General features: G+C 38.4%; 1 protein-coding gene across 3 annotated transcripts in view; it reads left to right on the top strand.

Moving 5' to 3' along the window:
- Positions 1 to 25,964, top strand: part of LOC126284048 (RISC-loading complex subunit tarbp2-like) — a 70,498-nt gene that overhangs the window by 25,843 nt on the left and 18,691 nt on the right. For 2 of the 3 annotated variants that reach the window (XM_049982628.1, XM_049982629.1), the window contains one exon: positions 22,839 to 22,988. In XM_049982628.1, coding sequence (XP_049838585.1) covers positions 22,953 to 22,988 — 36 coding nt within the window. In that variant the 5' untranslated portion in view covers positions 22,839 to 22,952. Of the gene's footprint in view, positions 1 to 17,253; positions 17,336 to 22,838; positions 22,989 to 25,964 lie in introns of those variants that run through there. The other variant, XM_049982630.1, reaches the window with a different exon arrangement.

Below are 25,964 nucleotides of genomic sequence, written 5' to 3'. Positions count from 1 at the left end.
GGCATGCTGCTAAGCCATTTGTGTGTGGAGATGTGCTCTTCGCGTTTTTGACTGTCATCCTAAAATGGCAACCTGCATTTGTTGTAGGCTGTTGCATACACAGTGTTGTGTTCTTCGGGATAGCAAAAAAGCTAGCTGGATTTCGTTTACTAATTCTTTCAGCAGTTCAACTCCCTCTTCAGTTGTGTGGGCCAACCTTCGATGGCTCTCTGGGGCCAAGGACCATTCTCCAATTTCCATCCTGACGGTAGCAGACGATGAACTAGGGGATCCTATTGCTATGTCCAACACCTTGGGCCACTATTTTCTGGAGATTGGAGCTCCACCCATCATCCTGCCTTCCTCCATCTGAAACGAGTGGAGGAGGCTCGGGCACTACCCTTCTCTTCTCAGTATTGTGAGTGCTACAATGCCGCCCTTGCTATGAGGGAACTAGATCATGCCAATCCTCTGCCCCAGGGCTGGACAATGTTCACATTCAGATGTTGCAGAACCCCTCTCTCGCAGGCAAGCAGTATCTCCTGCATAAGTACAATTGCATCTGGGCAGAAGGCACATTTCCCAGATGCTGGCATGAAGTCACTGTCATACCCATACCTTAGCCCATTAAGAACCAACACCTTCCTTCTAGTTATTGCCCCCATTTCTCTCAACAGCTATGTTTGCAAGGTGATGGAATGTATGATTCATGCCCAGCTGGTATGGTGGTTCGAATCTCGCAGTTTACCAACCAGTGCACAGTGTGTATTTCGAGCGCGCAATTGTGCATTTGATCATCTTTTCACCTTGTCAGCTCATGTCATGAAGGGTAGCCTATGACATGGGCTGGAGGACTGGTATCATCTGTACTCTCTAATGTGGAGCTTCTGTGGCCGCATGTCCCATTTCCTTCAGGTTTTCAAAGACCAAGTTTTCAAGGTACGTATGCGTTCTGCCTTGTCAGACACCTTTACCCAGGAAAATAGTATGCCTCAGGGTTCCTTCCTGAGCGTCATCATCTTTGCTATCGCAATTAATCCTATTATGACCAATCTACTGTCGGGCATCTCCAGCTCTCTTTTCATTGACGATTTTACTGCCTATCGCATTTCTCCACGGACATGTCTCATTGACTGGTGTCGTCAGCAATGTCTAGATAGTCTTTACTTGTAGAGCATCGACAATGGCTTTCACTTTTCCAGTGACAAAACAGTTTCTACCAATTCCTGGCGGTGCAATTGGTTTCTTCCACCATCATGTCTTGGGCCTGTTGCTCTTCCTTTGAAACTACGAAATTCCTGAGCTCGACTCAGTACGAAACTTTCTTGGTCCTCTCACATATCTTACCTGGCCACTCACTGTAGATGGTTCGTCAATGCCCTACGTGTCCTCAGCGGTACTTCCTGGGGAGCGGATTGGACCGCCCTCCTCAGTTTGTACCAGTCCCTTTTCCGTTTGAAACTAGACTATGGGTGTTTAATTTATGCATCTGCACGTCTGTCCATCTTAGGCCGTTTCAGTACAGTCCACTATCATTGCATCTGTGTAGCCACTGACAGCTTTTACATGTCTGTATGCGGAAGCTATCAAACTACCACTTTCGTACCACCAAGACTTCCTCCTCAGCAGATATGCATGCTTTTTGTCTACAAAGCTTGGCCATCAATCCTATGCCACCTCCTTCAATGACTCCTTTGATCGCCAGTATGGGGCGCGTTGCTCTTCTGTTATCTCCTGGAGTTAACTTATGACTCTTGCTCTGACAGTTTCGCTTCACGCCACTTGCCTGATGGGTGTTAACCCTTGACCACCTTGGCTGCATGCGGTAGCTAATATTCACCTTGGCCTTCATTTGCTTCCTAAGGACACTGCTCCATCCTTGCTCTATCATCTTAAGTTTCACGACCTGCGCACATAACTTCGCAATAGTACTTAAGTGTACACTGATGGCTTTTTTGGACTGACTATAGTGTCGGGTATTCCATTGTCACTTGCACCCACGTTTTTCGGTATCTGCTTCCGGATCATTGCTCAGTATTTACAGCAGGGCTCTTCACCCTGTATCAGGCCACACAGTACACCTGGAGACACGCTTTTCAGTTGCATCATCTGCTCCGAATCTCTCTATGCCCTTCAAAGCTTAAAGTGTAATCACTTTTAACTCTTCCCCCCCCCCCCCCCCCCCCCATGTTCTACGGTTGTAGCATGGGCGCGTATGGCCCTCGTTCTTGCGTCATAAAACAAAACTCAAAATAGCTCACACCATTTTGGAGCCACCACCAGTTTGCACAGTGCCTCATTGACAACTTGCGTCCGTGGCTTCATGGGGTCTGCGCCACACGCGAACTCTACCGTTAGTTACTACTGACTGAAATCGGAACTCATATAACCAGCCACAGTTTTCCAGTCGTCTAGGGTCCAACTGATATGAACATGAGCCCAGGAGAGGCACTGCAGGGAATGTCGTGTTTTTAGCAAAGGGACTGGCGTCAGTCTTCTGTTGCCACAAGCCCATTAACGCCAAATTTCACTGCAGTGTTCTAATGGATACGTTCATTGTACGTCCCACATTGATTTCTGTGGTTTTTTCACGCAGTGTTGCTTGTCTGTTAGCATCGAGAACGCCACACGCAAATGCCGCTGCTCTCCGTCATAAGTGCGTTGTCTGTGGTGTGGGGTAATGCCTGAAATTTGGTATTCTCGGTACGCTCTTTGACACTGTGGATCTCGAAATACTAAATTCTCTAACGATTTCCGAAATGCAATGTACCATGCGTTCTAGCTCAAGTTACCATTCCGCTTTCTGTTTACCCGTCGTGCAGGCATAATCATGTTGGAAACCTTTCCGCATGAATCACCTCTGTACAGATGACAGTTCTGCCAATGTAATGGCCTTTTATACCTTGTGTATGAAATACTACCGCCATCTGTACATACACACAAGTTTTGCATTAGCATGGTTCCCAGAACACCTGAAAGCCCGCCCAAAGATGTAAACAACCACGCAGTGAGCAGCGCCTATTAGACGGAGTGGGTCCGACAGCCGATCAGTTCCAGTCATTCCACCAGGAAGGAAGTACACGGCTCGTGTTGTTTGTAGTTCAACCATGGTTAGACGGTGAATACCGTGGTTTGATCACGTCTGCATTGTTACTTTGTGCCAGGAAGGGCTCTCAACAAGGGAAGTGTCCAGGCGTCGCGGAGTGAACCAAAGTGATGTTCGAACACGGAGCAGATAGAGAGACAGGAACTGTCGATGACATCCCTCACTCAGTCCGCCAAAGGGCTACTACTGCAGTGGATGATCGCTACCTACAGATTTTGGCTCGAAGGAACCCTGACAGCAACGCCACAATGTTGAATAATGATTTCCGTGCAGCCACAGGACGTCGTGTTAAGACTCAAACTGTGTGCAACAGGCTGCATGAAGCACAACTTCGCTCCCGACGTCCATGCGAGGTCCATCTTTGCAACCACTACACAATGCAGCGCGGTACAGATACATCTACATACATACTCCGCAATCCACCATACGGTGCGTGGCGGAGGGTACCTCGTACCACAACTAGCCTGTGCTCTCCCTGTTCCACTCCCAAACAAAACGAGAGAAAAATGACAGGCTGTATGACTGTACGAGCCCTAATCTCTCGTATCTTTGTGGTCTTTCCGCGAGATGTAAGTTGGCGGCAGTAAAATTATACTGCAGTCAGCCTCAAATGCTAGTTCTCTAAATTTCCTCATTAGCGATTCACGAAAAGAACGCCTCCTTTCCTCTAGAGACTCCCACCCGAGTTCCTTAAGCATTTCCGTGACACTCGCTTGATGATCAAACCCACCAGTAACAAATCTAGCAGCCCGCCTCTGAATTGCTTCTATGTCTTCCCTCAATCAGACCTGATAGGGATCCCAAACGCTCGAGCAGTACTAAAGAATAGGTCGTATTAGTGTTTTATAAGGGGTCTCCTTTACAGATGAACCACATCTTCCCAAAATTCTACCAATGAACTGAAGACGAGTATCCGCCTTCCCCACAACTGCCATTACATGCTTGTCCCACTTCATATCGCTCTGCAATGTTATGCCCAAATATTTAATCGACGCGACTGTGTCAAGTGCTAGCCTACTAATGGAGTATTCAAACATTACATGATTCTTTTTCGTATTCATCTGCATTAATTTACATTTATCTATCTTTAGAGTTAGCTGCCATTCTTTACATCAATCACAAATCCTGTCCAACTCATCTTGTATCTTTCTACAGTCACTCAACAACATGCCACATGGACTGCTCAGGATTGGCATTATATTCTCTTCACCGATGAGTGTCGCATGTGCCTTCAACCAATCAGAGACATGTTTGGAAGCAAACCGGTCAGGCTGAACTATTTAAACATGCTGTCCAGCAAGTGCAGAGGTTCCCTGATGTTTTGGGGTGGCTTTGTGTGGGACTGTCGTACACCGCTGGTGGTCATGAAAGGCGCCGTAAGGGCTTTATGATACGTGAATGCCATCCCCCCGACTGATACTGCAACCATATCGGCAGCATATTGGTGAGGCGTCCTATCTTGCACACCTTGTGAATGACTTCCTTCAGGATAACATCATTTAACTAGTGGCCTGGACAGCATATTCTCCAGACATGAATCCTTTCGAATGTGTCAGGGATACATTGGAAAGGGCTGTTTATGGATGATGTGACCCGCCAACCACTCTGAGTGATCTACACCAAATCGCCATTGAGGAGTGGGACAATGTGGACCAACAGCGCCTTGATGAACCTGTGGGTAGTATGCCAGAGTATGTGCTACTGCGTATTAGTGGTACCAGTGTGTACAGCAATCAATGGACCACCACCTCTGAAGGTCTGGCTGTATGGTGGTACAACATGCAATGTGGGCAATAAAAAGGGCGGAAATGTTTATGTGTATCTCTATTCCAATTTTTTGTACAGGTTCTGGCAATTTCGGAACTGAGGTGATGCAAAACTTTTTTGATGTGTGTATGAATATCACTGTCCCATGACTTCTGTCACCTCAATGCATGTATGTGGGTATATGGTATAGCTGAGTCTAGGAAGTCCCTTCTAGGTGTGTGCATGTGGAGGGGAAACTTCGCTTTGTTGACACTTTAGCATGTACAAATCCAGTCTCAACAGTCATTTTTTAATGCTACGCCAAACAAATCGTTGTGAGACTAGGCACAGGGTTGGTCTGACACTGAAATTATACAAGCTATGCACGATTTCAAAGGGGTACCTGTAGAATGTAGCTGGCAAGAATGGACGAGGGTTTCCAGGAGATGATGTGCCCTTGAGGAGACTCATGAGTTTTTGGTTGGTCTTCTCTACCTTGGCGAGCCGCGCGAAATTGACAGTGTTTGAAATGCTGCTGACATGGGAAAGACAATCTGCTGCTATATTAATTCGAAAGACGTATCTGATGCCTGTGCTAAGCTAGCCGATAATGACTAATTGATTATGTTGGCGAGGCCAGCAATTGCAATGCATATATGAGTGGCTTATGGTCTGTATAAATAGTACAGTCTCTGGCTTCTGGTTGTGGGCGAAAGTACTTGATAGACTCATAAATCGCGAGTAGTTCCTTGTCCTATGGGCTCCACTTTTGCTGTGATAGATTATCCGAGATAAAAGCCAGTGATCGCCATGCGCTGTTGTGGCACTGCTGTAACGTTTGACTCGCGCCTCAGACTAGTCAGGTCATGTTCTGTGATGGGTACTGCGTCCGCTGTAAGTACAGTAGTATATAAATGAGAGTTCGGGATCAAATCCATTTTCACCATTCGCGAATAAAAATAATCTTTTGGCAGTCTTGAAAAGAAAAAGTCAATTTTAACACATTAATTTACAAAAAAATAGTTTGTTCTCTCTAAATGGACACCAACAAACTTCAAAGCTCAAAGACACATTTAAACGATGAAAAACTAAATTTAAAAAATCAAATTTCCTTCTCTCTAAATACAATAGGAAAAGAAATGACGAACAAAGCTGAGCTGTTTTGACTCCTTCGTAAATTTTTGGGAAGAAAAGCGAGGATTGTATTTAAGATTTAGAAACTTATTGTAAAAAATACTCAGATGTATCTACAAACGATTTATGGGAGTGTGTTGATTATTTAAATATGAAAGAAATTAAGAAAAATAAAAAGGAAAAATTAAAATTTAAAACTGTAAAAGATCACTAAAGCAGAAAAATTGAATTATTTCAAGCTTAGAAAGCAAAACTTGACTGATCTTACTGTAAATCCTGGTGACAGTAAAAACAATGATAGTGATTTGAGTAAAAATATTTAAAAGAACTTCATCAAATCTTTAAAGACAAATACATAAAAAATCATTCTAAACTTACAAAAAAAAATCGCTCTCATCAAATGAGCTGAATCTCAATAATTATGATGATTTGAGAAAAAAACTTTAAATGCTCTTGCAATTAATCCATCTCATCAACAAACCTGAGGGTAAGATTAATAATGACAATGAGAATAATTTTCAGAAACGTCTAGTAGACAAATACCAAGAAACAAAAAAATTATCAGAAAATTTACCAGGTTTCAATTTTATAGATGACAAAATTTTAGATCACATAAATGAATTTATAGTAAACACTCGGCTTTTGAATAAAGAATAATAGCTTGTGGATTGGATAATACAGATATTATGGAACTGGAAGAATAAGTCAGTCAAATTAAAGAAGTAATAATCACCAAATCAAATAATATTTCAGTACAAAGAAGATCAATTAAAGTTGACATGAAATTTTATTGTAATTTTAAAAGACCAGAAGAAATGCAAGAATTTAATTTTAAAACATCAAAACAAGTTGTATTAAGAAAAACAGATTTAGAAGATTATTACCAAAATTCAGCGAACAAACTAATGACTGAAATGGTAGAAAAACAAAGAAAAACATCTGGATGGTCATTATTTTATACAGGCAATATAAATGTTAAAAGATACAACCCAATTTTGGGTTCTTTCTTCGGGCTATAAAATCAACATCACATCTAGCACGTGACCATATTGAAAGATTAAATAATTATAAAAATGTTGGTTTAGAATTAGATGATATTTTTGAAATAGATAAAATTAATTTTCCAGTTCTGATAACATACATTTAAAAATTTGAGGTCAATTGTTTCAATTAATGTTTATGCATATGAAAGAAGTGGTGAAGGATAAAATATTGTGTATCCCCTTAACCACACGCAAAATAACAAGAAAAACTTCCCAATATCCTTTTAATTAAAGATGAAAGGAATTCACATTATTGTTGGGAAAAAATACACTCCTGGAAATTGAAATAAGAACACCGTGAATTCATTGTCCCAGGAAGGGGAAACTTTATTGACACATTCCTGGGGTCAGATACATCACATGATCACACTGACAGAACCACAGGCAACAGAGCATGCACAATGTCGGCACTAGTACAGTGTATATCCACCTTTCGCAGCAATGCAGGCTGCTATTCTCCCATGGAGACAATCGTAGAGATGCTGGATGTAGTCCTGTGGAACGGCTTGCCATGCCATTTCCACCTGGCGCCTCAGTTGGACCAGCGTTCGTGCTGGACGTGCAGACCGCGTGAGACGATGCTTCATCCAGCCCCAAACATGCTCAATGGGGGACAGATCCGGAGATCTTGCTGGCCAGGGTAGTTGACTTACACCTTCTAGAGCACGTTGGGTGGCACGGGATATATGCGGACGTGCATTGTCCTGTTGGAACAGCAAGTTCCCTTGCCGGTCTAGGAATGGTAGAACGATGGGTTCGATGACGGTTTGGATGTACCGTGCACTATTCAGTGTCCCCTCGACGATCACCAGAGGTGTACGGCCAGTGTAGGAGATCGCTCCCCACACCATGATGCCGGGTATTGGCCTGTGTGCCTCGGTCGTATGCAGTCCTGATTGTGGCGCTCACCTGCACGGCGCCAAACACGCATACGACCATCATTGGCACCAAGGCAGAAGCGACTCTCATCGTTGAAGACGACACGTCTCCATTCATCCCTCCATTCACGCCTGTCGCGACACCACTGGAGGCGGGCTGCACGATGTTGGGGCGTGAGCGGAAGACGGCCTAACGGTGTGCGGGACCGTAGCCCAGCTTCATGGAGACGGTTGCGAATGGTCCTCGCTGATACCCCAGGAGTAACAGTGTCCCTAATTTGCTGGGAAGTGGCGGTGCGGTGCCCTACGGCACTGCGTAGGATCCTACGGTCTTGGCGTGCATCCGTGCTTCGCTGCGGTCCGGTCCCAGGTCGACGGGCACGTGCAACTTCCGTCGACCACTGGCGACAACATCGATGTACCGTGGAGACCTCACGCCCCACGTGTTGAGCAATTTGGCGGTACGTCCACCCAGCCTCCCGCATGCCCACTATACGCCCTCGCTCAAAGTCCGTCAACTGCACATACGGTTCACGTCCACGCTGTCGCGGCATGCTACCAGTGATAAAGACTGCGATGGAGCTCCGTATGCCACGGCAAACTGGCTGACACTGACGGCGGCAGTGCACAAATGCTGCGCAGCTAGCGCCATTCGACGGCCAACACCGCGGTTCCTGGTGTGTCCGCTGTGCCGTGCATGTGATCATTGCTTGTACAGCCCTCTCGCAGTGTCCGGAGCAAGTATGGTGGGTCTGACACACCGGTGTCAATGTGTTCTTTTTTCCATTTCCAGGAGTGTATATCTAGATTTGTAAGTATGCAAACAAGCAAACTCAATGGAAGAGTTTCATAGTGATCAATGTTTAATGTATTTTCATTCACAAGAAAAATGCCATTTACAGGACAAAAAATTAAATTGAAAAATACAATCATTCATGAAGTGTTCCCTTTGTCATTTATGCAGATTTCGAGTGTTTACGAAAAGATATTAAAACTTGTCAGCCAAATCCTAAAAAGTCATACATTAACAAATATAACAAATTTCATTCAGTTATGTGAAATATTCGAATAGTCATTATAAAAATCTAGTTATGTATGATGAAGATACAATAATTCGTTGAAATGTTAAAAGTACAATTGAGAATAATTTTTAGAATATATGAACAAAACGTTCATATAAAACTGACTGAAAATGGACTTGATTTTAAAAATTGAAATTTTGTCATATTTGTGAATGAGAATTTGAATTTGGGGAAAAAGGGAGAGATCATAATCATTTAACAGGAGAATATATAAGAGCTTCAAGCATAGATCAGTTGTCTTCTAACTGCACAAAATATATATTTAGAGAAACAAAAACAATATTTTGAAGGTGGACAACTCCATTTAATAACTAAGAACGTATTTTATCCTTAAGAATATATGGATTCTGAAAAAATATTGCAAGAAACCAATTTACCCAAAAAATAATGCTTTTATTCAAGACTGAATAATGATATTTCTGATGATTACAAAAGAGCAATAACAGCCAGGAGAAAGCACAATGTAAAAAATTTTGATGAGTACACAGTATTAAACAGGGTGGTCCATTGATAGTGACCAGGCCAATATCTCACGAAATACGTATCAAACGAAAAAACTACAAAGAACGAAAATCAGTACCTTGAAGGGGAAAACAGGTTGCACTATGATTGGCCCACTAAATGGCGCTGTCATAGGTCAAACGAATATCAACTGCGTTTTTTAAAACTGGAACCTCAATTTTTTATTACATATTCGTGTAGTACGTGAAGAAATATGAATGTTTTAGTTGGACCATTTTTTCGCTTTGTGATAGATGGTGCTGTAATTGTCACAAACGTATAAGTACATGGTATCACGTAACATTCCGCCAGTGCGGATGATATTTGCTTCGTGATAAAATGGACCGTTTGCAAAGAGCGGAAAAGGTCGATATTGTGTTGATGTATGGCTATTGTGATCAAAATGCCCAACGGGCGTGTGCTATGTATGCTGCTCGGTATTCTGGACGACATCATCCAAGTGTCCAGAGCGTTCAGCAGATGGTTAAACGTTATTTAAGGAAACAGGAAGTGGTCAGCCACATGTGAAACGTCAACCACGACCTGCAACAAATGATGATGCCCAAGTAGGTGTTTTAGCTGCTGTCGCGATTAATCCGCACATCAGTAGCAGACAAATTGCACGAGAATCTGGAATCTGATAAACGTCGGTGTTGAGAATGCTACATCAACATCGATTGCACCCATACCATAGTTCTATGCGCCAGGAGTTGCATGGCGACGACTTTGAACGTCATGTTCAGTTCTGTCACTTGCCACAAGAGAAATTACTGGACAATGACAGATTTTTTGCACGCGTGCTATTTAGTGACGAAGGAACAGAAAATCTACCATGGCTGTGACAAGTGCAACATCAGCGACCTTGGTGCGGCATTATGGGAGAAAGGATAATTGGCCCCATTTTATCGATGGCAATCTAAATGGTGCAGTGTATGCTGATTTCCTACGTAATGTTCTACCGACGTTACAAGATGTTTCAATGCATGACAGAATGGCGATGTCCTTCCAACATGATAGATGTCCGGCACATAGATCGCGTGCAATTGAAGCGGTATTGAATACCATATTTCATGAGAAGTGGATTGGTCATCGAAGCACCATACCATGGCCCGCACGTTCACCAGGTCTGACGTCCCCAGATTTCTTTCTGTAGGGAAAGTTGAAGGATATTTGTGATCTTGATACACTGACAACATGCGTTAGCGCATTGTCAATGCATGTGCAAACATTATGGAAGGCGAACTACTTGCTGTTGAGAGGAATGTCGTTACACGTATTGCCAAATGCACTGAGGTTGACGGACATCATTTTGAACATTTTTTGCATTAATGTGGTATTCACAGGTAATCACGCTGTAACTGCATGCGTTCTCAGAAATGATAAGTTCACAAAGGTACATGTATCACATTGGAACAACAGAAATAAAATGTTCAAAAGTTCCTACGTTCTGTATTTTAATTTAAAAAGCCTACCTGTTACCAGCTGTTCGTCTAAAATTATGAGCCATATGTTTGTGGCTATTACAGCGCCATCTACCACAAAGCGAAAAAAGTGGTCCAACTAAAACATTCATATTTCTTTACGTACTACACGAATATGTAATAAAAAGTGGGGTTCCTATTTTTTAAAAATGCAGCTGATATCTGTTTGACCTATGGCAGCGCCATCTATTAGGTCAACCATGTTTCGTTCTTGGTAGTTTTTTCATTTGACGCATATTTCGTGATGTATTTGGCCTGGTCTCGATCAATGGGCTACGCTGTATAACAAATCAGACATTCTAATTTTAGCAGACATCTTCGAAAATTTTAGATATGCAACCGTAAAATCCTACAAACGCGATCCATCGTGGTATTTCACAGTTCCAGGATTGGCTTGGGATTCGATATTAAAAATGACAAAATTTGGTCTAGATTTATTACATGATTATGACATGATCTTGTTTCTAGAGAAAGGAATTCATGGTAGAATTTCTAAAAGTATTAAGACGTGCAAAAGAAACCAATAAATATATGAAAAATTTTCTTGATACCATATTGCACACTTAGATGCAGATAATTTGTATAGTTCGGCAATGTCTCAATTTTTGCCATTTAAAGATTGCAGTTGATTGGAACCAAAATGTTTTAGTGCAGAAAAAATATTAAAAATTCCAGCTATATTTTTCGATGTCATTCTGGAATGTCCAAGAAAATTGCATGATTATATAAAGATTTACTTTTGGCGTCAGGAGGAGGAAATAAATTGTTGACAACACTGAACATAACAAAAATATGTGCTTTACTACAGAAATCTTAATATTTAAATATTATTTAAATTAAAGAAAATTTAGAGTCCTGTCATTTGAATAGTCAGACTGGTTGAAAAAATACATTGATGTTGACACACAAATGAGAAAAAGGTAGCAAACGATTTTGAAAAAGATTTGTTCAAGTTGATGAAGAATTCAGTCTATGGAAAAACATTGGAAAATAAAAGAAATAGATACAATACAATAATCATAACAGATCCAGGAAAACATAAAAAAATGTTTAAATACCAAATTATGAGCATACCACCATATTATAAGAAAATTTAGTAGCAGTTCACATGAAGATATACAAATCTTGTGCGATAAACCAATTTAAGTTGGAATGAGCATTTTAGATATTTCGAGAATAAAAACGTATGATTATAATGTTATGTAACCAGAATATGGAGAAAATATTGATTTGTTTTATATGGATAATGATTCCTTCATTTATGATATAAGAACTGAAGACTTTTATAGAGATATGAAGAGAGCGTTAGATGAATTTAATAAAAGTGATTATCCAAAAACAATATTTATAGAATTGCACAAGTAAACAAGAAAGTATTAGTAAAAAGGATAAAAGAGTGGGAAAATCATGCTAGAACACGTGAGTTAAAGATCAGAAATACATATTTATAATTTTTGTGAAAAGGAGAAAGTCGAAAGGAGTCAAGAAATCAGTTGTGAAGAAGGAAATCACTTAAACGATTATAAGAAGTGGTTAGATGATAAAATAAAACAATACACAAAAATGAATTTGATCAGATCATTTAGACATCAACTGTATACTGTTGACGGCAATAAAATTACGTTCAGACAGTGATAAACGAGTTGTATTACCAGATGGAATTAATTCGTTACCAAATGGACATTATAAATTAAATCAAAATAAAATTAAAGAGCTAACCAATTGCACAGAACATTAATTGAACAGCTGTACAGAAGATTAAAATGGAAAAATTAATTTGTTTTTAATATTTTTTCATGGTATGTGTTTGTAAATAATATTTACAGACAAATTTTTCACAAACATTCAGCTTTTTTGATATTCTGTTAGTTTTCGTTTTTGATAAATTAAAGCTAAATCTTGAATAATCACACTTAGGAACATACTTGTAAGCATTTTTAATTGCCTTTCCATGTTTTTCACAAGGTTTATTATGCCAGATATGAACATTTTCTTTTTGCATCTTTCTTATACAGCCATATAACCTGACTCTGAAGGCAAATTACGTTTTGTTAATTTAATTTCTGGATTTTTGTTGTTGTTTGCACAGTTTATTTGCACTCTGCATTTATAGCATTAAAATGTAATAGAATTAAAAAATATTTTTATTACCCAGTTGTTGTGTGAATTATCGAAACCTAACCATTTAACATAAACTTTCTCTCTCAAGATAAACATTTGCAAAACTAGTTTTCATTAATTCTTGTCCATAAAAATTTCCTTCAATATCTTTCAATTTGTGTGTCTCTACATTGGAGAGCATAACATCTTAGCGTTAAAAAATTTCTGTTGGCAGTATATCGTTTCTCAAAAATTCCTTTCATTTATTCTCACCTTGTCACCAATTTTAAATTTGAGCTTAGCATCTAGCAGATTTGTTACATGAACAGTTTTCAATAAGATCTTTTCAGTATCTTTATTTATGTCTTCTGGAGCCATTTTTCTAGTTGTGTGTCTCGTATTGTTGTATTCATCACCTAATTCAGAGACTAAATAAACCCATTTATCTCCTTGAAGAGCAAATTTCTTTTAATGTTCTATTGAATCGTTCAACAACAGATACTTCTGATTCACTAAAAGATGAATAATGATTAATGTTAAATTTTTCATCACTTTTTTAAAAATCTTTGTCCTAGAATTATTTACCATTATCTGTTTGTAAATTTTTTCAGGTGATCGAGCAATAAATATTTTGAAACTTCCTGGCAGTTTAAAATTGTGTGCCGGACCGAGACTCAAACTCGGGATCTTTGCCTTTCGCGGTCAAGTGCTCTAATTACTGAGCTACCCAGTCACGCCCCGTCCTCACAGCTTTAATTCCATGAGTACCTCGTCTCCTACCTTCCAAACTTCACAGAAGCTCTCCTGCGAACCTTGCAGAACTAGCACTCCTGGAAGAAAGGATATTGCAGAGACATGGGTTTGCCCGCGAAAGGCAAAGGTCCCGAGTTCGAATCTCGGTCTGGCACACAGTTTTAATCTGCCAGGAAGTTTCATATCAGCGCACACTCCGCTGTAGAGTGAAAATTTCATTCTAGAAAGTATAAATATTTTTTCGAAAATATCAACTACATTTGGGCCTGTTTTGTCTTTAATTGGGGTTGCCCAAGCAAATTTAGAAAAGAGATCGATAACAGACAATAAATATTGATATCCTTGGTTTATCTTCGAAATTACTCTAGACTAAATCACATCAACTTTCGACTAAATCAGCTTGCCAGAGATCAGATACTCCAAAAGAAATTACATTTTTTTAAAAATTCTTTCTCATTGTCTTATTTAATTTATTTAAAATTTGTTTGCGAATATTTAGACGAATTTGCCCTTTTTCGTTTTGCAAATTGAACCTTCTGTTCCTTGTTTACCATGTTACATAGTCAATCTATGAGGACGAAGTATGTCAGCTTATTGCATTTGAAACAATAAATGTGATGATGATTCTCCATTTATTCATAATAAAACGTATAAATTCGATTCATCAAATAAAATTATTTTCACATCAGTTGATAGAGTTTTAACACAATCTTTTAATATTATAGTTAAAAAAATTTATTTATGCCCATTATTGAATGAGTACTACTATTTACTTAATGTAGCTTATCAGATAGCCTTCCTTTGATATCAAAATCATATTATTTCAAATCTTTTTCTATATTCTTACCAACGATGATAATTCTTTTAATTCTGAAATCATATTCAAAATTGTGTACTTTTGTTTTGCCTCCTGTCATGAAAGTAAATTCTATTATTTGTGTATCATGTACACTATTTTAATCTGCTACACCTATACAAAGCAAATGTAAGGTTTGTATTCATGCTTGTAATTTTTTTTTTCCTAAGATGGAGTATAGTTATCTTGATGAACTGACTAGTTTTTTCATTAAACTGCAGCAATGACAAAAAATGTTTCCCTCATAAATCATGAATAAAGTCGAGATTTATCAATTTTACTCATTTCCTGTGAATGGGAAGACAAAAAGTAATTCGTATCTCCCTAACAAGGATACAGAAATTAATAGTAATATTGGCTATGGTTGGGTTCATCCTAATCATGTTCAGTTAGATATGAACTTCAGTATTATTGGAACTGGCGGAACAGATTATCCAACTTATGATGGAAAATCCAATAGAACATTATTTGTTAGTTATGTAGCAAAACTGTTTGATGTTATCACAATAAATAAAGGAAACAATATTTTGTCTAGAATTGAATTTCCATTTATTTCTTCATCAGCTCTTATTCGTTTCACTTATCTTTTGAATGAATTGCTTATATATTCCTAATAAGAAAGGTGAAGTACTTTATCCATTAGAATTATACAGTGGATTTTTCAAAGATTATAAAGAAATTATGTTTGAGGGTGAATTAACTGTAATTTTTACTTGGACCTAAAGTGCTGAAGATTCTATTCTTTGTTGGGATGCTTAATGATGTATCAGCACTTCCAAAAGAAGGAAAGATTGTTGTAGAATTGATGGAAATTCGTGTTCCTGTTATTAGATACAAAGCAGAATATCCACTCACAATAACCCTGGGCTCGGTGGGGGGCAGCGGAGGGGTGAAGTGGAGTGCGGTAGTCATGATGGTGTTGTGGGCTGCTGCAGCTGCGGCGGGGATGGAGCCTCTCCATCGTTTCTAGGTCCCTGGTCAACATACAACAATGATTGCTCAGAAGTTTTTACGAAATTATCGAACCTGAAAAAAATGTTATTTCAAAAGCCGAAATTTTGTGAACTAAATTTGGAGAAATAGTTATATTACTTTCGAATGAAAAATATAAAATTACTGTTCCTAATCATTACACTAAAATCTTTTTCGGTGATGAAGAGAAATTAGAAAAAAATTGAATTTAAATTTATCTATAGAGGTAAAAAACAAAATAAAGATAAAACAGTTCATGTTATTAATTTTGAAACAAATTTTAGATTTTTCTTTTAACTTAAGTTAAAATTTTCTTTACTATGATCTTCTAAGTTTTCTTAAAACAGCTCAGCTTTGTATTTTATGTAAAATAGATTTTTTTTTTTCAAGATAGGCAAATTGGATTTTTTTGACTGTGGGAACCCCAAATCGAATTCTAGGTCTGTGAACTTTAAATTTGACTCTGAGATGCTCTTTGGTTCAGAAATCTCGTCATACTACTAATTTGTTATGCCGCTTCGACGGAAGAGCTTCAGGCTCCACTGAAGTGATGAGCTGCTCTTGGTTTTCGGACCAGTGAATGCTGCAGTCAACTTTTATTGTAGCTCAGTCGAGCATGGGAGATGTCGACGATAGACGTTTAGCCCATCCAGAAAGCAACGTAATTGTTTAGCAGTGCTTCATCAAGCAATAAGTAGGATGGCTTCGGCCTCTTCCGGTAATGGTAGCGAGCCGGCAGATGGAAACTGGTGTCCTTAGAAAGTTGATCTGCGACTGACCAAACACACGTACTTGGCGGTGTTGAGAACCACGGCATATTGTTCTAACCACTTAAAACTTCCATTAAATGCTATTTGTGTTGCTCATTGGTGAACGAGAAAACAAGAAATTCGTCAAGGTAGGCAAAGCAGTAGAGAAGACCTTGCAGTACCAAATCGGTAAATCTTTACTATGACTGCACAGGTTCTTAATCGTTTGATACACTTGAAATGTATGCGAATAGTTATTGCCACGTGATGGCGCGTATTATTTGTAACAAGCTCCTCTGTAACGTAGCCCTACGTAAAGGTATATTACCGGCATATTTACATCCTACTTTTACCCACGATTTTGCGCAAGTACGACCAGTGTACTAATAACGTTTTGGATTAAAATGCGGCCTTCTCACCATGTATGATGATTACGTCACATGATGCTCAATATGGTACTGTATAATGTTAACTTATTGCGTAACTGTAGGTTTGTTACCATATGCTACACTAATAATGTAATTTGAAAACGATCTATGCAATTCACCTTATTTTATTTCTAGACAATATGTGCATAACATACGATAAAAAGCATATTTTAGATTTCAGCAGTGACTGACTGTATAGAAGATATTACTTCTTGGTACTCTGCTCTGCAATAAAAATACAGGGCGGTCGGTATACACGAGTGCGCGGTATGCTGTCACCTTCTGGGTTTATATGTTTCATTTGGATGTTACGTTATTTTGCACTGGAAATTGGTGTTATTCTAATTTTAAAAAAATGTTATTAATAAATGACGATGGGTGCGGCAGCTTCGTAGAAAACAAATAGGCGCATGCGCGTATTTACCAGGGCGACACCTGCCAAGGTGTCCTGTTGACTACTGAAGTAATATTTGGCAGTTTGGGTGTGTAAGCCAGGTGCAACAGTATACACACGGGCTAATATCAGTGTGAGTATTTATTACCAATTGTTCAGTTTTTTGTACAGAAGGTACTCGTGCCTTTTGGCACCATACTGTATGTCTAGTTATTACGGTTAATAACAAGGTATGCCTAAAGCATATAACTACCTTTAATATAGATATGCATACTGTAGGTAAACATTATTGTACCACGTCTTTTAAGTGTGTGGTTTGAGAAATGGGCGAGTCAGCTCGAAACTGATAACCACCGCAGCAGAAAATGGACATTAATGCAACTGAGAGGGACGAATTAAAAATAAATTATCCAGTTTCGGGTAACACTGTGTGGTGGAGCAGACTAAATCAGGTCTGGGTACCAATGTCGGAGCTTCTATAACTTTAGAGTTACTTGCTCTCCGAACATACAGTTGAGTGTTCTACTTTAGCCAGATCGTGCGTAATTACAAATGCCGATGTATCACGTAATCGAGTAACTTAATTGATGACAGGTGGCAATATATTTGAATAGCAATCCAAAAGCTGTAGCAATAGAAGAGCCTGAAGTAAAAAAGGAACTGTATGTAATCGCTAGGAAAAAATCCGTTTTCTACTTTAACTGTTAACGTAAGCGAACGCTGTAAAATCACACAACATAAAAACCCAGCGCCTCCGGCGGGCGGCCGCGCGTTCTCTTTGACAGCTCGCGTGAACACAGCGGCTGACGGCACTCTTTCGTGGTCGTCGAACAGAACAAAGATGGTTTAGGGATAATCCTATCAAGGCAGCACAAGATTTTAATATTCTGTTGCAAACACCATCGTAGCCAGCAGAGTTACTGCTTCTTAGTGACTTTATGGCTTCTCCTTATCGGTTGTGTTTTGAAAACTGTCTGTTCGGGGAGCATGCAGTGCCTGCGTGATTAAATCTAATAAAACTGTTGTTTATTACTGTGTGCAGTGTTTGTAGTCACTGAGAGAAAGTAATATTTCAACTTCGTGATTTGAGTCACCGCTTCTGCCAGATGTATTTTTTGGGGCCCAGTTTCGTTTGAATGACTCGTTTGTTTTTTGTTTTTGGTAATGTTTCGGATAGTTCAGATAGCCCTTGCTTTATTCTTGGAGTTTGTTTGATCATATTACATGTTTTACTTTTTTAGTGACAAAGTGAAGGATTCGACAGTACTCGTGGTAATAGTTTAAAACCTCGACTACTGCATGTTCTGTGAATTACATAGAGCTCTCTTGCTTGCACAATATGCTTTAATCCAATGAATTATTCACTTTTTATCCTTAGTTTTGCTCAATTTCGCCCTTATTTGTCTTATGGGAAAACAAGACTGAGTCATGTAGATACATGCTTAAGAAAGAGCTACATTTTCTGTTAAAACTTCTTCTTTATGAATTTATTCCCCACTCGCCTCCTCACAGTTTCACTCTGAACCTGATGACTGAATCATTATTATCCTGCGCTATAACACTTATTTTTATATGATCTGTACCTAACTGGTCAATAAACTTCAACATTTGACCACCATGATCAGACAAGCAGTCATAGTTAGTTAAACAGCAAAATCACTGCAGGTTTTTGAGCCCATAAACAAATTCTCCATTGCTGTTTCATTATGTCCTTCAATCCTCACAGGGGAATTTTTCTGTGGAAAATAGTCCAAAGGTAGACAATAACTACTCTAGGTGTGATCCATCAGTACTGTATGACAAAACAGTGTGGAAATCTTCATAGACAATGATTCTCGAGCCATTTTTGTGAAACCAAATTAAAATTGTTTTTGGCTGCTTTATGAAGCTTAAGATTCTCTCTGCTGGTGGTATGTAAACTGTCAGTACTAAAGACCAATGTGTTTCCTCACCAATTACTGTGGGTATCAAAAAGCTGTTAAACACACCATATAGCGGAGAAGCTGAATTGCAGATAGGCACAACAAAGACTGTCACAAAATGAGCTTTTGGCCAACAAGGTCTTTGTGTTGAAGAGGGGTGGGGGGGTCACTCACATGAAAATGCAACTTGCACATGCATGACCACAGTCTCTCACAGCTGAAGCCAGGCTGAGTCTGTGCGTGTCTTTTTGCTCTGCCTATCTGCGACTCAGCATCTCCACTATATGGGTAGTAGGATCTATCCTTTTCATGATATTGTTACATTCCATCTTGGATTTTCCATTCTTCAATTTCAGTGATTTTCGTGTTATGTTGTGGTATGAACAAGTCTGCTGAAATTCCTTTATCTTTTCATTTACCTGAAGTGATAAGAAAAGTTCATCTTTTTTATGTATCAGGCTTTTGTATTTTGATTGAAGACTCTAAGTAAGTTTTGTTTAATACCTTTGGCTTTGTTGAGACTGCAGCCACACAAGTGGCCAAGTACCAGAAGTATTCAGATGCAATGTGTGCTGTGTATGATGTGACAGAATGAGGAACAATATAGCAGTCACACCCATGTATGAAAAGCTCTGCATTAACATTTTCCACAGATAGCTTTGTCTAGGGTTTATCACGTCACTCAAAGAATGACACAATATTTACACTAATGTGAGCAGCACACTCATTTATGTGTCGTATTTCATTGTCAGTTGATAATTAAGGCTATGGTCCAAACTGTTGCCTGGCCCCCTACTACTACTACTACTACTACTACTACTACTACTACTACAACATGATCTTCTTTACTGCAGTCCTTTTCAAAAGTGTTTTAATTGCAGGTGACATCTTTGAGCCGTGCACTTGGCTTGAAAATAATACCTGGTACTCACTTTCCAAAGAGCTTTAAATCAATTGACATTCCCCTCCCTTAAATATTACCCAGCAAGAAAATTTTCTTGATGTTCTTAAAACTTTTCTTCCTATGATTCTTGGCATGTCTGAATACTTTTGTTCTGTCTCCATGGCATCAACGGTGTTGCACACAGCTAGTCTGAAGGAGTCTGATTTGCAATGTGTCTGGAAGGCTTGACTGTAATCCAGTCTCCGGTTCTAGATCTGATATCACTACTAAAGACTGCAGCACAAGAAACTGTAATGTTTTGTTGTGTCACTGCCAAATCACCTCGGAATTTGAAGATCAGCTGCTTTTTTTGTTTTTAGTATTGCGTAGCAGTAGTGAGAAACTCATCTGCAGAAATGATATGCAACATAATGCTGCCATTCCTGATGATGATCCTGCTTTCTGCTGCAATTTGCTGAGTTGTTCCCTGGGGACAGTCAACTTCTTTGGTTCAAAAGCATTCTTCAAATAAAAACAACAAAGTGACTTCTAAAACGAATTTTTAGAGGAAATGACAAAAAACTACATTTATTAAGTGAAAATTGTGTTGTGTAGTTCTAATGTGTCATATATTTTAACCTTAATTTCATTGAAGTAGTTTATTTTTCTTGTGAAAGAAAATGAAAATTATTCATAAAGATAATTTTGTTTTTGAAATATAATTATTATAACAACTTGCTTTGTAAGAGCAATTTGATTCTTAATGTTAATTGGTCAAGATTTTGTGATAAATTCAATTGTTTAATGTCACAGAAACAGAAGTTATGCTAGTTCAAAGCTCCCACACAATCAAAATAAATGATAACTTAAATTATACTGAACTAAAAGGTATGTGAAGGAACTGAAATTCCACAAAACTTAGTGTCTAGATTTATCAATATTGTTATAAAACTAAATATTTTAACTTACATTCAATGATGATAAGATGTAATTTCTCACTATGATATGTATCATATACTAGGTACAGGTATGCCAATAAAGCTGTAGCCCTAATGTATTTAACTAATATTTCTAAAACTATGAAACTGTTAATTACAGCTTCAGATTGAGATGATCTATATTTGGGGTTTTTGAACAGAGAGAAAAATTGCAGCCCATTAAGAAGTAGATGTACAGATATTATTTTAATGAAAATTTTATTCTGTCTGTCTATATCTCAAACATGCAATACATTTTATATTGATAAAACCAGATTGCAAATGGACAAGTAGAAACTTTGAAAAATTCTTATGTGGTGGTAAGACATAAATCATGAGAGAGAACCTTACAAATGTATATGATGAACCCTCTCCAGAAACACTCCTCTTCAGCTTAGTTTTCCACAAGACTGTAACTTACTGTGACATTTCAGAAAACTTGCCTGTTGTTGAAAACAGTTGCAGAAGAAGAGACTACAGAGTTTGTGTGGTCTCAAGGGAATCAGATAAAATTGGATCATCCAATATTTGCCGCTCTAAAGAAACTGAATAATGATATGGAAGTTTTTTAAATATTCTGGTAGTTTGGAGGGAAGAACAAGAGTTTCAAAATTTTTATGGTAGGGTGGTATCTTGCTAACATAAGGGCAAGGAGTTCAGAACAACAGTTTATGACAAGAGGTCCTAGGTTTCTAGCAATTATGCACCTTTTCCTGTCACTGACAAAGCCTGAATAAACAGGCTTGAACATTGTATGGACAACCATCAAAAGTGAAGAAGAATAAACCCATTCCAGTGTTAAAATGCATATAGTCTTTGTGTCACTTGCTGAATGGGTAAACTGTTTGACATTTACAAAAAATATATTGATGGAATGTAAGTAGAATGTGGATATGAGAACATATCCTATGGTAATAAATCTCAAGTAGGCCCTACCCCAGGGGTGACACTGTAGACGGGAAAAATGTAGATTTTGGTTGGCATAATATGGGTCATTCTGTGTTAAAAGTGTAGGAGAGCCTACGGCTTTGTATCCAGAAGGATAATTAATTAAAGGCAAAGCTAAGAAACCTCTAGAAATTTCTTCCTTATACCTAAATCTAACATCAGATGATAGAGTTAAGGAGAATAAGATATATATCACTGAAGATAAATAAGTCAGTGTTTCCAGTGATTGGTTACTAAGAAAATGCTGGGGTTTTGTGAATATTTGGTTACGGTGTCAATTTAATATATATCCTGCTAATGAAATTGTATAATGCAGAAATGGTCCAGTTTTTATGAAAATCCCAATAGCTCTGCTATGAGAGACAGAACTTTTTTATTCAAAAGCAGCCCCTGGAAGGCAAATTATATCATTGTAATTTTCTGCTGTTAATTATATTCCTAAAAAAATAATCAGTTTATCTTTTCATGTAAGCCATTTGTATTATTTGCAGTTAACATAGAATAGTAGATACAAGCATTTTCTTTGAAAGTGACCCAGTGTGTTGTCTAACTATAGATAAATTTCTGGTGAAATAAACTGTCAAAAATTAATTTTGTAAAACATGACTATCTTAAAAATCTGTGAAGCAAAACAATTGTGCCATTTTACTGCACAGCAAATACCAACATAATGAAAATGAAAGTTCGTTGATTTCAATTCATCCTTGTGCCAGTAAGAGAGCATTGTTCATTTCCCAAGAAGCTGGCTATGATTGCAAGTATCTATTACTAGCACTTACTGTAAAGTCAGCTCAAAATAAAATTTTTTTTAAAACACTAGTAGCTAATCCGTCATTTTTGTTTTGCTATGTGATATTGTATTACAAAAATTTAGTATAGTTTTCGACATTTTCTTCCAATTTTCAGCTGTTGCTGGAAGAGTTGGAAGCTATGTAGCAGTTGAAAATCTTTGCAAGAACCTGAAGAGGTATCCAACAAGAACAGCCTTTTCAAAGATTTGCTGTCATTATTGGTAAAAACATGGCATCCGGATATGGTGTTTCATCCATAGGCAGGGTGAGTTGAATTTCAGCCTTCAATAAGATGCAAAAGGTTTCACTTTACTGTGCTACAGCCACACTCTAAGTCTGGTATTTGTAAAGAAGAAGAGAAGCTACTTTCATGATAAAACTTATAGTAATGAAATTTGTTTTTTTTTTGTCATTGTTATGTTTCTATTAAGGATTTTAAGGTAAAATATAAGTATGTGTTTTCTTTTTTTCTTCTCGTGGCATTACAACTTTTGCATGGGTCTTAGCTTCTTCAACAAGTTTCTTCCAGTCTGCCCCCCTCCAGCACAGTTCTCCACCGTCCTCTGATTCTAAGAGATTTTATATCTTCTTACATATTGTCAATCCACTGCTTTCATGGCTTTCCTTTCTGTCTTCTTCCAGTAGGCCTCCTTTCAAAAACCTTTTTAGTTATTCTTCCAGTATCGATCCTAAGTACATGACCAAACAGGCTGTTCTCCTACCTGTTCTTTATCTTACAGCGTTAGCTCCTTGAGTGAGGAGTTTCAACTCGTTAATCATTTTAGATCTCCAGAAACTGTTGTTATCCTGAACTGCCTCATAGGTCTCATGCAGAATGCTTGTTGTAATATGTTCGCGATTCTCAAAGTGAAGAGTCAGTATAGAGGCTGGCTATCTAGCAGCTTCACCCATTTACCTGTGAATGGTGTTAAGCTCTCATTCTGTAATTTTAGAGAGATCTGACTGTGATCCTAATGAATGGCAATTGCACTATGGGGCTGAGAGTCAGCCATGGTTGCTCAGAAAAATTAAATTGTGGCCTACCTATACTTGGCTTAAATGTAATTATTTACAAGAAAATTAACAATGAGACCTGGTCAGGTTCTTCGGGAATAAAAGATGACGTCCTTTAAGTTGATTTATTCAACTTCCAACAACACGCATAACAGTATCATATCTGAAAGGGGGCACACATTAAGTTTCCTTTTGAGGGTGTTACTACACAGTACATATGCGAGGTATGGAAAATCCAGAATGGAATAATTACAACATAATAAAGAGGACAGTTGTGCGCGCACACACACACACGCACACGCACACACACACACACACACACACACACACACACACACAACTACGACTACAGTCTCTGGCTGCCAAGGTCGAAAGCTTTGTTTGGCAGTCTTCTTGTTGTGCCTATCTGTGACTCAGTATATCTGCTATATGGTGAGTAGCAGAAGCAATGTAGCATGACTTCTATGCAGGTACATAACAACAAACATGTAGGCAAGAGATCAGTGTTGTATTCATGCCTTTATGGTGAGAGTGCAGTAAATGTGAACTGTACAGTGTTATTACCAAATACATCCAAACAGGACCAGTGTGCTAATTCTTTCCTTGGCTGCCAAAGGAGAAACACTGGTAGACATCCACCGGGAAATGCAGAATATGTATGAGACAGCATGCCTGTCAAAAACCACTGTTGCGGAATGGTGTGCCCAGTTCCGTGCTGGAAATCCTTGGACGAAGTAGTTCTTTTTGCAAAATACTGAAAGATTACAGAAACTTTGACTTGTATTGATGAAGGTTATTGATATCCAAGCCTATTTATTATTATTCGTGCCACAATGTAAAGGTATAATTATGAAACACAAAAATATCAGACAAATTAGATTCAAGAGACAATACATTGTAAACAAAATGCTGAAAAGTTGTAGCATAAACATTGGTTTTAAATCAGTCAGTGACCAGAAACCACCGTAATAAGGGACCAGTTAATGTTAGAATGTTTCCCACCAAAATCCTATTACTAAGCAAGACATTAACTACAACAGTAAATTAAGACATGATAAACATTTTAATAAAAGTGTCCGCTATAAGAGGGGCAGAGAAATAAATGAAAAACTCATTTGTATTATTAGTGCCTTGCATTCTTTAAACACTGCACTTTAGCTTACCCTTCCTGCAGTCACTAACACTCAAAGTTCTTGTCATACTTTAAGTTCCATTCCATTATTCTCAAATAAAAAAAGTGTTACGCCACTTATCAGCTCTCATCCTCTAATTTTAGGAGATCTGACTGTGACCCTAATGGTTGGTAGATGCTGAGAGACTTGTTTCATGCACATTCATACAGAAAAACCAAACTGCAGCCTAACGGTACTTGGCAACTGTAATTATTTACAATGAAGTTAGCCGTAAGACATGGCCAGGTTGCTTTGAAATAAGATATGATGTCCTGGAACTTAATTTATTCAGGTTTCAGCAACATGCCCAATTGAAGAACACACATTCCTTCGATACTGACAAATTCTGAAGTGCATCCACTTCAAATAAGCTGTGGACGATTCAGCATTCGTATCCTCAGTTCATATAGACAACTGGCAGAAGTATTGAACACTTTATACTTCAACTTTGCATATTTGTGTCTCACAACTCTTTCATTACATGCCCCACTAGTATCTTGTATGCTTGCTAACTAACTCCCAGTTTCTTTGCAACATGATGCTCAGTTTGCCAGAAAAGGCAGGGGACTGCAGAAAATTCTGTGAGCTAAGGATCATCAGATAGCATCTGCTGCTCAGTAGTTCACTGGGAAGGATATCGATTACAGTATCCTTACAGTAGACAGGTGGTTGCTTCTTCAGCAGGGTCCGAGCAGTTACACGGCACCAGTGAAGTCTGTCCCTTCGGTTCTGAGATCATCTTCAGTTAGTACGGACAACTGGCATAAGTATTGAGGACTATTGGTCTCTCTTGTGGGGTGCAAGTGGAGCTCTCCTTAATATTGCTTTATCGTTCAAGTTGTCTTCATATTTATTACTGTAGCGATCATTCTAGTTTTGTTTCGTGTTGTTTCTGTGGCTATTTTTCTGTTATGGTTCTTAAGAATGTTGAAAAGAAAAAATACTGAAAAGTCCATTTTTCATGAGAAGTGGGAGATTAAGTAATCTTTCTAAACAACTCCGATGATACACCTGTTCAAATGTAAGAAGTGCTTAAGTCAAGACAAAAGTAATAA

The sequence above is a fragment of the Schistocerca gregaria genome, chromosome 8 (genome assembly GCF_023897955.1).
Source record: "Schistocerca gregaria isolate iqSchGreg1 chromosome 8, iqSchGreg1.2, whole genome shotgun sequence".
NCBI classification, from domain to species: Eukaryota; Metazoa; Arthropoda; class Insecta; order Orthoptera; family Acrididae; genus Schistocerca; species Schistocerca gregaria.
The sequence above is the reverse complement of the archived record's forward strand: the minus strand, read 5'-3'. Positions and strand labels throughout refer to the sequence as shown.